Raw genomic sequence first — 16,058 nt, 5'->3', positions numbered from 1 at the left:
CCAGTAGTCTGGTCTCCATCTCACCTGTCAAAGAAGAAGAAATTATGACAGGTAAATTTCCATTCTCACCTAAGAATATATATTTGAGATGGGTAGGTAATGGTTTCAATTCCACAGTTGGTAGTTCTTCAAGGCTTGGTTTCTGGAGGACTAAATCCTTCCGATCACCAAGATCTTCGAGTCTGAGCTTTCTACCTTTTCGCCATGACTAGTTATCATTCAAGTATGCCGTCATCTCTTCTATCTCGACATTGATTAAGTCATCACAAGGAGTCGATAAAAGTGCAGCTTCTAATGGTTCTTGAAATGTATCCTGCACATAATCATATAAAAGAGAGTCCACAACATCAATCTGAAAACACTCTTCATTTTTTTGGGAAAATTTAAGTGCATTAAACACATCAAAGGAGATTTTCTCCTCTCCCACTCTCAGATGTAGCTCTCCCTTTTGGACATAGATTAGTGTTTTCCCTATTGCCAGGAAAGGTCTTCCCAGAATAAGTGGCATTTCCAAATTTTCCTCCATATCAAGCACCACAAAATCCACCAGAAAGATGAACTTATCGACTTTCACCAGCACATCCTCTATTATCCCCCTGGGATATTTGATAGACCTGTCCACCAGTTGCAATGACATCCGAGTGGATTTCGGCTCTCCCAAGTTCAGTTTCCTGAAAACCAAATATGGCATTAAGTTTATGCTATCTCCCAGATCACACAAAGCTTTATGAAATTGCACATAATTAATAATACAAGGAATAGAAAAACTCCCTGGATCTTTTTTCTTTGGTGGTATCTTGTTCTGAACTAGCGTAGAGCAATTTCCTGTTAGGCTGATCATTGCATGCTCCTCCAATTTTCTCTTGTTGGAGAGAATATCCTTCAAGAATTTAGCGTAACTGGGCATTTGCATCAATGCATCAGCGAAGGGGATGTTTATATTCAATTTCTTGAATAATTCTAGGAATTTCGCAAATTGAGAATCTAGCTTGACCTTCTTGAGAGCTGCAGGAAATGGTGGTGGAATAACAATATTTGACTGTGATGTGGGTGGTTGTGTAGAATCAGAAGACTTACCTGCAGTTTTCCCTGGTGTAGCAGGTTCTGATTCTTTCTCTCCTCGTTTCTCACCCTCAATTATCTTCCCACTTCTCAGTTCAACTGCCTTGACCTGCTCTTTTGGATTCTTTTCCGTGTCACTTGGAAAAGTACCCAACTCTCTGCTGGACATCGCTTTAGCTAATTGCCCTATTTGATTTTCCAAGTTCTTAATCGATGCATCCTGATTCTGCATTCTGGTCTCAATGGATGATATAAACTTCTGCATCATCTGTTCCATGCATGTCTTCTCTTCTTGAGGCTGTCTTCCGTAGTTCTGATTCCCATATGACCTATTATTCTGTCCTCCCCACGAAAATTTCAGATGTTGTTTCCACCCTGGATTATATGTGTTCGAGAATGGATCATTCTTAGGGCGGTTCTGATTTCCCACATGGTTCACCATTCCTCCTTCTGGCTGATATGAAGGATTTCCTGTCTGACAATCTTTTGTGAAGTGTTCAGCACCACATTTCTCACATCGCACTTCTTGAATACGCATCGCAGACTGCCCTAGAGTTAGCTCTTCAATCCTCTTATTCATGAATTCAAGCTGAGCTGCTACTGAGGTGAATGCATCAACTTGATGCATTCTTGCGGTTCTCCTGGCTGCATTCCTCTTTGATTGAAGATGATAGCTACTGGATGTCATTTCCTCAATTAACTCATATCTGTCCTCTGGTGATTTTCGTAACAAATTTCCACCTGCAGCTGCATCTAACATGGTGCGATTTGAGTGAGGAAGACCATAATAAAAAGTTTGTACCACAAGACCGTCTGGTAGTTGGTGATGTGGGTATCTCCTCAGTAGATCTTTGTAACGCTTCCATGCTTCATAGAGTGTTTCCTGTTCACCTTGAGCAAATGTTGTGATGTCAGCTCTGAGTTTCATTGATTTGGACGATGGAAAATATTTGGTCAGGAAAGCCTTTGCGAGATCATCTCAAGTAGTGATGGAACCTGCGGGTAGATTTGTTAGCCATGCTTTAGCTTTATATCTTAAAAAAAGGGAATAAACGGAAACGAATAACGTCATAAGAAACTTTCTGCATCTTAAAAGTGTCACAGATTTCTAGAAAATTTTTCAGGTGCGCATATGGGTCATCTATTGTCATCCCACCAAACTGGACTGTGTTTTGCACCATTTGAATGATAGCAGGCTTTATTTCAAACAGATTTGCTGCTATGGTTGGCCTGATGATGCTTGGTCTTGCATTTTCGATGGATGGCAAAGCGCTATCCATCATGGATCTGTAGATAGGTGGTGCATTATCCTCTGCTTCTCCAGATTTGAAATAATTTCATTTTTCCTTTTCCCTCTTTTGGAGGCATTTTATGAGGGGCAAAAAGATAATAATAAAATGTCCTGTGTCCCTTTCTTCCGAAAATTCCAACAAAAATTTCTCCAAAGAATTGGTCAAAACTCTACATATAAAGTAATTTTTTTTATAAAAAAAGGAAAAGAAATCTCCTTAGGGATTACAATAGTTTTTTCTTGGTCCTCTACGTAATGTCTCCTCGTGAATAGAGAATAAAAACACAGGTTTAATGATTAAACACGTTAACACTAACAAAATTAAAGAACATATATATTACACCCATGGAACAAGGAAAATATATTTAATTATATTACGTGGTTGCTTTACTTTATATTGATGATTTTTCCTTTTAATAATACTTGTGTTTTTCTAAATTTTCTGTGAACCCCAATCAAATATATATTCTCAAATATATTTTCTGATTCATTTGATATTATATAATATATATACTTGATGATGGTTTGTAAAACCAGGGCCCGGGCTATCAGGGTAGTGTTGTGGGCCTGACGTGGTGACCGGGCTAATGGAAGTAATATATGAGCTGCCCTTCCTTAATCAAGATGATCTGCACACCAAGAAAGGGAATAAAAAGCACGTTAGTGGGGCGCCGGAGGAGTTTCCGGCGGGGCCACTCCGATGCTTAAGTTAGACTTAGAAATAGAGTGGGCTTTTTAGAGAAATGAGTATAGTGCTTTGGAAGTTTAGGTGAACATACCTCTACAAATATCTATGACCAGGTATTTAAAGGCCTTGGAGTGAGAGTGTCACTCCGCAATTCCAGGGTAGTGGCCACGATCTGGATCGTGGGTGTGGTAGTTGCCCATGTTTGCCTGTCACGTACGATGAACCCGGAAAGCTCGGGTTGATGATAATCGTGGGGATCATGCTCCTAAAACACGGGCTTTATATATAAGTCCTGCAGACCTGGTTTCCCGGGCTCCTGAGGCTACTGGGCTGCCTTAATACGGCCCTACCACTTCAGGGCATTCGCGGCCCTGCCCCCTGGCTTACCGAGGCATCACTACTCATCCCAAAAATAGTCGGGCTAGAGTCTTACTCGCTGTCCTAACTTACAGTTCTGCCACCCTTGCTTTAATACAACCCTGTAATCCCTGACTCTTTATGTCCCTGCTCCCCGGGGCATTCGTGGCCCTGCTCCCCTGTCTTACCGGGGCATCACTACTCATCCCAAAAATAGTCGGGCTAGAGTCTTACTCGTTGTCCTGACTTACAGTCCTGCCCCTGGCTGTTCAGAGCCTTGCTACCCCGGCCTTCTGGGGGTATCGTCCAGTAATGTCCAAAAATTCTAGGGCTGACGTTAACCCTAGAATTTGAAAAGACGGGCAGGTGTCAGAGGACGTTACCTGTCCTTTCGACTGCCCGCGTCATCATTACGCTGCACGGTTCAACTTCCCAAGATCACCCTTACCCTTCGATCATCTTTTCATCTACGGCCAGCATTAAAGCTCTTCGCCTATAAAAACAAGGCCCCTTTCTTCACTTTTTCTTTACTTTCCCTATTCACGTATTCCCTCCCTGCTTCTAAGCTTCTCCGGCTCCGGCGACTCCGCGTAGCAAGTTTGCTTTCTTCTGTAAGTTTTCTGTCTATCTTACCTTAAAGTTTCCTTGTCCGTTGAACATGTCAAATTCCACATCTTCAACCTCCGGTGGCCACGTTCGTGGCTCCTCTGATATAGAATCCGAGGCCTTATGCCACGATTCTCCCCCTCCTATCACCTCCCATGTCCAATCCACAGTAGCTCCCTCCTCATCTCGTCCGAAGAAGGCTAAAATCGGGCCTTCTAAGGACAAGGGTAAGGCTAAAATATCCGAATTTGGGCCTCTTCTTCCTTTGCCCAAACCAAACCCCGAAGGTCCCTGGTTCTCCCACTTTACCAGTACCCTCCGCCCAGAATCCATAGAGGAACTTAGGCTTATGAGTAACATTCCTCCTGCGTACTCTATTCTCATTCCGGGGCCCCTAGGCCGGGCTGACCAGCCGCCCGAGGGGTTCTATACCTTCTTCAGGGAACAGCTCAGGAATGGGCTTCGTTTCCCTATTCATCCCTTTTATTACAAAATAGCTTCTTTTTACAAGGTTCCCTTGAACCAATTTCATCCCAATGCCTTCCGTATGATGGCTGCCACTTACGTTCTTTTCAAAGCGAACAACTTAGCCATCACCCCTCTCATCTTTCACTACTATTATGCCTGTCGTTTCACAGAGATGGCTTTCTCTTTGAATGCCCGGCAGAATGCCCGGTTTCTAGATGATACCCCGTCCTCGTGGAAGGGATGGAAAGAAAGATTCTTTTATATTCAACTCCCTGGTGCCCGAACCAGACCTACCCAATTCTTGACGGCCCTTCCTCTTCAACCCGAGCTCCCTAAAAATTATAAGTTGGAGGAACCCTACCTCCGAACCCAAGAGCTAGTGGAAAACCAGAAGTTTCCTTCAGCCCCACTCCTGGAGGAAAAAAGTTTGAATGATTACGGGCTGGGTGCTCGGGTAACTGATCCGGTTGACCGGATTATTGATGAATATGATGAGTCGGCCCCAGTCCCTGTTATGCTTTATTGTTACCATGTATTTGCTTCTCTTACATGTTGTTTCTAATGTACCGATTTTTATCATTTTTGTGCAGCATCCCCAGCCCCGCCTAAGAAAAAAAAATCTCGACTAATGAAGCAGGCCTTTGCTCAGAAACGGGCAGCCGAGAAGGCAGCTGCCCGGGAAAAGGAAGAAGCTAGGGCTGCAGAGGCAGCTAGAAAGACCCGAGTCCTTCAACTAGCGGAGGAACGCAGGGCTCAACAAGCCCTAGATGAGGAGGCTGCCACTGCAGTTGTCACCCCCGAGGTCGCCGCTCCTTCACCTTCTGCTGTACCCCTGCCAGTTCCATCTGTGGAGGCAGGGTGGACGAATGAGCAGGCTCCTTCTGCTGCCGGTCCCTCCTCTCCTTTGACGCGGAAGAGGAAAGCCATAGAGGAGCCGGAAATGGTCATACTTAGTGACCCAGAAGAGGTGGCTCCTTCCTCTCCCTCTTTCCCCCCGTTGGCCCCCTTTTACCAGGCTTCCCAGGGATCTAGTCCCTTCGGTGCTAGGGAAAATATATTCCAAGCTGGGGCCTCTGGCCGGGGAGTGCGGATGCTGAAGGACCTCTTGACTTCTGCGGAGCAGCTCCACCTCTATAACCAAAACCCAAACGTGAAGTATTTCGAGGGCACCAACCGGGTTATATCCGTAAGTTTACTGCTCCTAGTCTCAAACGTGTTTTGTTTTCTATTTCTAATACCTCTGCTTTCAGGGACTGCATATGTTGGTGGACAGCTATGAAGACGCGACCAAATTTGGTCGGATTGAGACTGATCGGGCACACATAGAGGCTGAGAAGTCTCGGGCTGCCACGGAGTTGATCAAAAAACTGGAACAAGACTTGATGATGGCACAACAAAGTCATGATCAAGTGGCGTCTAGTCTCCGTTCAGCCCTGGAGGAGGCCGAGCAAAGTCTTCACGCTGCTCAGCTAGACCGTGCCCGCTCTGAAGCTGATCTAGGGCAGGCTCGAGATGCTCTAGCCACCATTATGGATGAGTTGAGGGTGGCTGAAAACCGAGCTGCAGCGGCTCAAGCTGAAGCGGCCAGTGCGAGGGATAAAGCGGAGAAAGCAGTGTCAGCTCTAGAAACTCGCCTGAAGTCAGAGGAAGAGCTCAAAGCAATTTTCCTATCTTCTGCTGAGTTTCAAGAGGCAGTGGTGGATAGATCATACACCTTTTTCCAGGTCAGATTTTACAAATGCCGAGATCAATTTGAGGAAGCTGGCCTATGGTCTTCTGAAAAGAGAGATTTTCCCGACTTGGATAAGGCCATCGACTCCCTCCCCGCCACCCAAGGAGCTGAAAATGCGAAGGCTGCCCCGAGTCAGACAACTGCAGATGCCGGTCCCTCTAATAACCCCGCACTTTGAATTATTATTTGTAATTGGGCCGTAGGAGCCCCTCCTCTCATAATATGTTGTCAATGTAACTCCTCTGTTCTTGTTATCCATTATTTAATGCCTGAGATATATAAATAAAAGAGTAGGTAATGCCAAGGGCTTATATATGCCTTGGGCTTATGATGGGTGCCAGGGCCTGGAACCTCCCGGGCTTATATAATGTCAAGGGCTTATATATGCCTTGGGCTTATGATGGTTGTCGGGGCCTGGAACCTCCCGGGCTTATATAATGCCAAGGGCTTATATATGTCTTGGGCTTATGATGGGTTCCGGGGCCTGGAACCTCCCGGGCTTATATAATGCCAAGGGCTTATATATGCCTTGGGCTTATGATGGGTGCCGGGGCCTGGAACCTCCCGGGCATATATAATGCCAAGGGCTTATATATGCCTTGGGCTTATGATGGTTGCCGGGGCCTGGAACCTCCCGGGCTTATATAATGCCAAGGGCTTATATATGCCTTGGGCTTATGTGGGTGCCGGGTCCTGGAACCTCCCGGGCTTATATATGCCTTGGGCTTATGATGGTTGCCGGGGCCTGGAACCTCCCGGGCTTATATAATGCCAAGGGCTTATATATGCCTTGGGCTTATGATGGGTGCCGGGGCCTGGAACCTCCCGGGCTTATATAATGCCAAGGGCTTATATATGCCTTGGGCTTATGATGGGTGCCGGGGCCTGGAACCTCCCGGGCTTATATAATTCCAAGGGCTTATATATGCCTTGGGCTTATGATGGGTGCCGGGGCCTGGAACCTTCCGGGCTTATATAATGCCAAGGGCTTATATATGCCTTGGGCTTATGATGGTTGCCGGGGCCTGAAACCTCCCGGGCTTATATAATGCCAAGGGCTTATATATGCCTTGGGCTTATGATGGGTGCCGGGGCCTGGAACCTCCCGGGCTTATATAATGCCAAGGGCTTATATATGCCTTGGGCTTATGATGGGTGCCGGGGCCTGGAACCTCCCGGGCTTATATAATGCCAAGGGCTTATATATGCCTTGGGCTTATGATGGGTGCCGGGGCCTGGAACCTCCCGGGCTTATATAATGCCAAGGGCTTATATATGCCTTGGGCTTATGATGGTTGTCGGGGCCTGGAACCTCCTGGGCTTATATAATGCCAAGGGCTTATATATGCCTTGGGCTTATGATGGGTGCCGGGGCCTGGAACCTCCCGGGCTTATATAATTCCAAGGGCTTATATATGCCTTGGGCTTATGATGGGTGCCGGGGCCTGGAACCTCCCGGGCTTATATAATGCCAAGGGCTTATATATGCCTTGGGCTTATGATGGGTGCCGGGGCCTGGAACCTCCCGGGCTTATATAATGGAAATCCTTCTTTCATGATAAAACTCCTTCATTAATAAAACATTGAATACAAATCATTACACAAAATACTTCTTCAAATGTAAAGCATTCCATGGTCGCTTGAGGGGGCGTCCCTGGCTATCTTGTAGGTACCAAGTATTAGCACCGACTTTTCTGATAAGCTTATATGGTCCCTCCCATCGGGCATCTAGCTTCCCTACTTCCCCTGCTGGATTAACTCTTTTCAACACAAATTCTCCTTCTTGGAATTCCCGAGGCCTGACCTTCTGATTATAGGCTCTCATCACCCGAGCTCCGTAGGCCTCCATTCTACGAGACGCCTTATCTCTTCATTCTTCAATGAGATCCAATTCTTGTGCCCGGGCTCCTTCGTCTGTGTCCTCATATGCTTTAATCCGATCTGAAGGTTGTCCAATCTCTACTGGCAAAATAGCCTCCGACCCATATACCAGGCTAAAAGGTGATTCTTGTGTTGCAGTGTGTGGGGTGGTGCGATAGGCCCATAACACACTCGGGATATCTTCAACCCAATCTTTCCCCATTCCATGCAATCGCGCCTGTAAAGATCGAACAATAGTACGATTGGTTACCTCTGTTTGGCCATTACTTTGAGGATAGGCGACCGAGGTGAAAACCTGCTTAATGCCCATCTCGGCACACCAGTCTGCCAATTTTTGGCCCTGAAATTGCCTGCCATTATCCGAGACCAGCTTTCTCGGTAGCCCAAATTGACATACTATGCTTTTCCATAAAAACTTCATCACCTCGACCTCTGTTATTTTCGCCAAAGGCTCTGCCTCCACCCACTTGGAAAAATAATCAACAGCTACCAACAAGAACTTCTTCTGTGCCCGGGATAGTGGAAAAGGTCCCACTATGTCCAGACCCCATTGATCAAAGGGGCAGGATGCCCATATCGGATTCAAGTTGCTTGCCGGGCTATGCTGTATATTTCCGAACCTCTGACATCCTTCACAAGACCGGGAAATCTTGAATGCGTCTGCCTGCATAGTGGGCCACCAGTATCCTGACAGCAACACCCTTCGGACCAGACTCATAGACCCTCCATGGTTTCCACAACATCCCTCGTGCACTTCCCGCAAGACATATTCGGTTTCTCCTTCCCCCAAACATTTGAGCAAAGGGCCCTGGTAGGAACGCCTATACAGGCTTCCTCCCAAGATAGCAAACCTGGCTGCCTGTCTTCGTATGATCCGGGCTCGTCCTTTGTCCTCCGGGAGGTTCCCCTGAGTTAGGTACTTGACAATCGGGGCCTTCCATGTGTTTACTTGGAGGACCGGCTCCCAGGCTTTTATGGCAGCCACCATTTCCCTTTGCATAAGGGATTCTCTACTATCACCTTCCCCCGCGGCCGCTCTTTTAGCCAAGGCATCTGCTTCCATATTTTCTTCCCGGGGTATCTGCTCTATACTCCAAGTGTTGAAACTGGCCCCGAGCTCTTCAATCATCTTACAATATTTTATCAATTTCTCCTCTCGAGTACAGAAGGTTTTGTTTACTTGTTGAACAACCAACTGAGAGTCAGAATAAATTATGATATGACTTACCCCGACATCCCGGGCTCGTTGCATCCCAGCTATCACAGCCTCGTATTCAGCTTCGTTGTTGGAGGCCTGGAAGTCTAGCTTCACGGCTATCTCAATCTTCTCTTGGGCAGGTGAGATCAGGATGATCCCCACACCACTGCCTCCAACACCACTTGCTCCATCTACAAAAACCCTCCATACTTCCTCTTGGCCAAAAACGGTCACCTCTGTCAAAAAATCAGATAAAGCCTGGGCTTTGATGACCTTACGTGGCTGGTACTCAATATCATATTCTCCTAATTCCACCGACCATTTCACGAGTCTCCCCGAGGCATCTGGATGAGTCATAATGCGCCCCAGGAGGCTATTAGTAAGAACAGTTACCGGGTGAGACAAGAAATAAGGTCTCAATTTCTGGGCCGTTATTACTAGAGCCAAGGCCATCTTCTCAATCTCCGTATATCTAACTTCCGCCCCCTTCAAAGCATGGCTGACGTAGTACACAGGCCTCTGATCTCCCTTTTCCTCTTTTATCAAGACAGTGCTGACCGCCTTTTCTGTAGTGGATAGATATATCCACAATCGTTCCCCTGGTTCCGGCTTAACCAAGATAGGCAAGCTAGCCAGATGCTCCTTCAACTCCTGAAAGGCCTGCTCGCATTGCTCAGTCCAGCCAAACCTCTGGGCTTTACGCAACACTTGGAAAAAATGATAGCTGCGATGAGCTGATCGAGCTATAAACCGAGCCAGGGCTGTAATCCGGCCGGTTAATCGATGTACCTCCTTAATAGATGTTGGTGAAGGCATTTCCCACAACAACTTCACTTTTTCAGGGTTGACTTCTATCCCCCGTTCAGTGACCATGAACCCCAGAAACTTGCCACTTTTCACCCCAAACATATACTTGGTCGGGTTCAATTTGGTCCCATATCGCCGAACTATCGCAAAGGTTTCCTCTAAGTCGGGTAAGAAACTATCCTGGGTCCTGGACTTCACCAATATATCATCCACATATACCTCCACATTTCGACCCACCTGTTCCCGGAACACTCTGTCCATCATCCGCTGATATGTAGCTCCTGCATTTTTCAAACCAAATGGCATCACTACGTAGCAGAAAGTACCTCCCGAGGTGACAAAGCTGACTTTGTCTTGATCTTCCAGGGCTAAAGGAATTTGATGATAGCCCTGGTATGCATCCATGAAGCTCAGCAACTCAAACCCGGATGTGGAGTCCACCAACTGGTCAATTCGGGGCAAAGGGTAGCAATCTTTGGGACAGGCTTTATTTAAATTCCGGAAATCCACACACATTCTCCACTTTCCCGTAGCCTTTGGTACTAGCACTACGTTGGACAACCAAGTAGGAAATTGTATTTCCTTGATGTGTCCGGCCCGCAATAGCTCTTGAACCTTCTCCGCTATCACCTTATCCTTCTCGGCCCCAAAATGCCTCTTCTTTTGTAAGACAGGTCGGGAACCCGGGCTGATGTTTAGTTTGTATTCTGCCACCCGAGATGAAACTCCCACCAAATCACCCTGAGCCCAGGCGAACACATCCTTATTCTGAATGAGGCAGCCTCTCAATGCTTCAAAAACCACGTGTCTAAATCCCGAGCTATTTTAACAGACTTCCCTGTTTGCCCGGGCTCTATCTCTACCTCTTCATACTCGCTTTTAGATTCCTCCACAGAATAGACTTCTCTTCCCCCCAAGGCTCCTTCCTTTCCATTCTGTTTTGCCCTTTTGTAGTCTATCTTCACTGTCTCGGAATAGCATTTTCGAGAGGAAGGCTGATCTCCTCGAACTTCTCCGACCTTATCTCCCACTGGGAATTTGATCTTTTGATGGTAAGCTGAGGCTACGGCTTTAAAAGAGTTCATAGCCGGCCTACCCAAGATGACATTATAGGAAGAAGGTGCTTCCACTAATGTGAATCTTTTCATGACCGTCCTCTTCTCATCTCCTGATCCCAAGGTGATAGGCAGCAACATTTCCCTTTGGGGTTGGACAGTGTGCCCGGCAAAACCATACAAGGCGGTTTTTACCGGGCTCAACTCATACCCCTGCAAATCCATCTGCTCGAATGCTTCTTGAAAAAGGACATTCACTGAGCTTCCCGAGTCAACGAACACCCTTCGAACATCATAATTGGCGATCTGAGCTTGTATAAGCAAGGCGTCATTATGGGGTAAGTTTACTCCCTCCAGGTCTTGGGGTCCAAATGTGATGATTGGCCCCGCACCCTGCCTTCCTTCCTCCACCCCTAAACTTTCCCTCCGACTCCAGGCCTTCCTAGCCCGGTTGGAATCTCCATCCGTAGATACTCCCGATATCATGTTAATGATACCTTTGGCTGGCCCGTCCCCAGATGTTTTGTCTTTTTTTGCATGATCCATTTCTTGTTTCCCTTTTTCCCGAGAGCTGGTGGCATCCCGGGGAGGAATCGACGTCTGTGACCCCCGAAACCAAGGCACGCTTCGGGGCTTTTTTGGGACCGGCCTACCATCTCTAACATAAGGCAGGTTGTGTCTTTGCTGCAGAGTTCGGCACTCAATGGTGTCATGAGTGCACTCTTGATGAAGTGCACAGTACTTCCAGAGTTTCTCCTTAGAAACAGGGGCCTGCATGTCCACCCTTTCTTCACACATATGGACAGCCTTATCTCGGGTCCCTCGGTACGGAGCATACCGGGACAATCGCCCCATGGGATCATGGTTCTCTCTACTTCTTCCTTGCTCCCGGCCTCCCTCCCGCCGGGCCACCTCCTTTTTCTGCCTCTGAGCTTCCTCCATGTTAATGTATTTTTCAGCTCGATCCAGCAAATCTTCGAAGGTCCGGGGTGCTTTTTTCACTAGTGATTTGAAAAATTCCCCTTCCCGAAGACCTTGAGTAAAATCCGTGATCTTGGTCTCCTGGGCACAAGTCGGGACCTCCAAAGAAATTTTGTTAAACCTTTTGATATAGGTTCGTAAAGACTCCTCTCCTGACTGCTTTGCTTCAAAAAGGCTATAGGCAGTTTTCCTATACCTCTTGCTACTGCCGAAGTGCTGCAAAAACACTTGCTTGAATTCTGCAAATGATTGAACACTCTGGGGATCCAACTTCTCAAACCATCTTTGGGCAGAATCCACCAAAGTGGTTAGGAAGACTTTGCATTTGATCTTATCTCCATAGCAATGTAACATGGCTACATTTTCAAACCAAGCCAGGTGCTCCTCTGGGTCTGTGCTCCCATCATATTCCCGGATTTAAGCCGACTTGTAATTCAGTGGCAAGGGTTCCTCTATCACCTCCTGTGAAAAAGGGCAACCCGAAATTTTGATAGGGCAAGCCATTTGGGAACCCCCCTCCTCCAACTTCTGTACCTTCCTCCTGAGCTCATGCAACTCATCTGCCATGGACGGCTGTATTGAGTGCATCCAAGAGCTTTCTTCTTCTTCTCCTTCTTGAACCTGGGCAGTAGGGTTTGGATTACCCTGATTTCCTTCTTCCTCCACTGTTATGTCCTTTGATTGTGGCTGCTTTGCAGCTATCAATGACTTCCGTACCACATCTTGGACAAATGATTCTAACTGCTCCAAGGGAATGGTAATATTCTGTCCTGGCTGATGGTCTCCAGGTAATGTTTGATCATAAGAAGCCATATCTACGTCTATAGAATAAGCTTTCCCATAGACGGCGCCAATGATGATGGTTTGTTAAACCAGGGCCTGGGCTATCAGGGTAGTGTTGTGAGCCTGACGTGGTGACCGGGCTAATGGAAGTAATATATGAGCTGCCCTTCCTTAATCAAGATGATCTACACACCAAGGAAGGAAATAAAAAGCACGTTAGTGGGGCGCCGGAGGAGTTTCTGGCGGGGCCACTCCGATGCTTAAGTTAGACTTAGAAATAGAGTGGGCTTTTTAGAGAAATGAGTATAGTGCTTTGGAAGTTTAGGTGAACATACCTCTACAAATATCTATGACCAGGTATTTAAAGGCCTTGGAGTGAGAGTGTCACTCCGCAATTCTAGGGTAGTGGCCACGATCTGGATCGTGGGTGTGGTAGTTGCCCATGTTTGCCTGTCACGTACGATGAACCCGGAAAGCTCGGGTTGATGATAATCGTGGGGATCATGCCCCTAAAACACGGGCTTTATATATAAGTCCTGCAGACCTGGTTTCCCGGGCTCCTGAGGCTACTGGGCTGCCTTAATACGGCCCTACCACTTCGGGGCATTCGCGGCCCTGCCCCCCTGGCTTACCGGGGCATCAATACTAATTACAAATCTGATACACGATCGGCTAGTAGAAATGTACGTGATAAAATTAAATATAAATTTCGTTTGAGTAGTGAAAGAATGATGGGCAGGTGAAAATCTTCCGAAATATTCAAAGATTTATATTAAAGGTACGCGCAAAGAATAAACCAAACATATATACAAGTAAAGTAAAAGCTGACACAAGAATTAACCCTTTTGTTCTTCGAAAATGATGGAAGTGATTTCACACAAATTTCTACAAAGATTTTTCATGTCACGTGTTTAAGGGTATAATATTATTGAGGATAAAGTTCATGAATTCAACCTTCAGACAGAAAAGAAGAAACCCAGAAATGAATTAAGCCAATAACCATCCTCAAAACAAAACATAGCTAGGAAAAGAAGAAACATTTTGCTGAGCAAAAATCGAGAGAGCAGAAACATTAATCGGCATTCTCACCGAACCACCTTTAACCTGAGATAACATAGATAAATAAATTCAACTAAAAACTCAAAAATTACAGAAATACTCGTTCGATTAAAAACCCAAACCTTCACAAAATCCTATTTGGGCGAAAGCTTTAATCCTAGCACATTAATCGCATAAATTTGTTTACACCAAAATAAGAACCCTAAAAAATTGCTCCTATACACAACACATCCGAATCCATGAATATTTCAACAACTAAACTATAAATCGGTAAAGATTGTACCTTCGAGTCGCAGAGCTAGCAAAGGGAGTAAGTGTAGTTGTGAAGAAACCAAAAGCAGGGAAGGGGAACTCAAAGGAGGTCGCCGCCACGGTCACTGCAACCACCGTCAAAGCTGTCGGACAGAATATCGAAGAAAAGGCGGAAGAAACGTGGTGAGAAATTTGGGGCTTAGGTATACGTTTTTTTTCTTTCTCTGAGTACTTGAAACTTTTTTTTTAGTGCAGACCCGTTGTGTTGGTTATAAGCTTCTATCAATTTGTGTGAGATAAAATATTATTATTTATTTATATAAAATTGTTTTAATTAAAAAAATTATTTTAATTAAAAGACATCATTTTTTACAACAATTGTTTTAACAATGTTGTCTTTAATTCCAAAAAACACTCTCATTAACAACATTATATAAAAACTGTTGTAGTTTATATAAAACATGTTGTCGTAGCTAAAAAAATAGGTAAATGACAACAATTTTTAAAATATTGTTGCCTTTGATACTAAAAAACGCTCAACAACAACATTTTTTAATAAAAATGTTGTTGTTAGGTGGAAGACAACAGTTTACCCTTAAAAATGTTGTCTATTGACTGTTGTAGATTGAGGATTTTCTTGTAGTGTGATGTGGGTATCTCCTCAGTAGATCTTTGTAACGCTTCCATGCTTCATAGAGTGTTTCCTGTTCACCTTGAGCAAATGTTGTGATGTCAGCTCTGAGTTTCATTGATTTGGACGGTGGAAAATATTTGGTCAGGAAAGCCTTTGCGAGATCATCTCAAGTAGTGATGGAACCTGCGGGTAGATTTGTTAGCCATGCTTTAGCTTTATCTCTTAAAAAAAGGGAATAAACAGAAACGAATAGCGTCATAAGAAACTTCCTGCATCTTAAAAGTGTCACAGATTTCTAGAAAATTTTTCAGGTGCGCATATGGGTCATCTATTGTCATCCCACCAAACTGGACTATGTTTTGCACCATTTGAAAGATAGCAGGCTTTATTTCAAACAGATTTGCTGCTATGGTTGGCCTGATGATGCTTGGTCTGGCATTTTCGATGGATGGCAAAGCGCTATCTATCATGGATCTGTAGATAGGTGGTGCATTATCCTCTGCTTCTCCATCTCTACGTAGTCGTTCTTGTTCTCCCATTGCTTCTTTTTGTTGCCTTCTTCTTCTGCGAAAAGTTCTTTAAATTTCTGGATCAAAAGGCAAGAGTTCTGCTTCAGGTGAATGTTGCATGCACTGCAAGAGAATCCTGCAGTTCACAGATGAAAATAGTGATTAAAATTGAAGTAGAGAAAATGAAATAAGAAAAATCAAAGTAATCAATAGTCCCTGGCAACGGCACCAAAAACTTGATCGAGCAAATACTAACACTTAATTTCATTATAATTATCTCTCTTTTATACTCAAAATTATCGCAAGTGCACGACTCAAGTTATAGAAAAGTGTACTGAGTACGAGTATCGTCCTCAGGAACTACGTCACAATAATTCAATTATTTAATTTCTCTACTCAAAGTAACGAAAATTTGATTATTGATTATTCTAAAATTATAAAGTAAATAATTTAATTTAAAAATTACTTGAATGAAAATAAAATAAACCACAGCAATTCTAAGCGCAGAAAAATATAATATGAGGAAATTTTGTTGGAATCTCGGTTCACCTTTCCCCTAATTGAATTTGAACGATTGAAATTACTTTTACACTCATAAATTTGACAAGAATTCCTGAAATATTGACACTCTCTCTCGAGTTGATGCCAATCTAATTCAAGTTAATGAAACAATCAAATCTCTTTGATTATTTATC

At 44.9% G+C, this 16,058-nt stretch overlaps 1 protein-coding gene and 2 non-coding genes across 3 annotated transcripts; 2 read left to right on the top strand and 1 right to left on the bottom strand.

The window, feature by feature from the left end:
* Nucleotides 1-208: 208 nt before the first annotated feature.
* On the bottom strand, nt 209-1,990 carry LOC140863246 (uncharacterized). The gene has a single exon (XM_073266538.1). It carries the CDS (start codon nt 1,988-1,990, stop codon nt 209-211), a length of 1,782 nt encoding a protein of 593 aa, XP_073122639.1.
* On the top strand, nt 1,881-1,987 carry LOC140876961 (small nucleolar RNA R71). The gene has a single exon (XR_012149185.1). It is a non-coding gene; the product is annotated as a small nucleolar RNA R71 (small nucleolar RNA).
* Nucleotides 1,991-14,859: 12,869 nt separating the features above from the next.
* LOC140876519 (small nucleolar RNA R71) lies at nt 14,860-14,966 on the top strand. The gene has a single exon (XR_012148826.1). It is a non-coding gene; the product is annotated as a small nucleolar RNA R71 (small nucleolar RNA).
* The last annotated feature ends 1,092 nt before the right edge of the window (nt 14,967-16,058 follow it).

Source organism: Henckelia pumila, chromosome 1 (genome assembly GCF_033568475.1).
Source record: "Henckelia pumila isolate YLH828 chromosome 1, ASM3356847v2, whole genome shotgun sequence".
In the NCBI taxonomy this organism is placed as follows: Eukaryota; Viridiplantae; Streptophyta; class Magnoliopsida; order Lamiales; family Gesneriaceae; genus Henckelia; species Henckelia pumila.
This window is presented reverse-complemented; position numbering and strand designations above follow the sequence as displayed.

Bases quoted from the DNA above. Each gene is read 5' to 3' on its own strand.
- LOC140863246 (XM_073266538.1), bottom strand. From the start codon at position 1,990: ATGAAACTCAGAGCTGACATCACAACATTTGCTCAAGGTGAACAGGAA.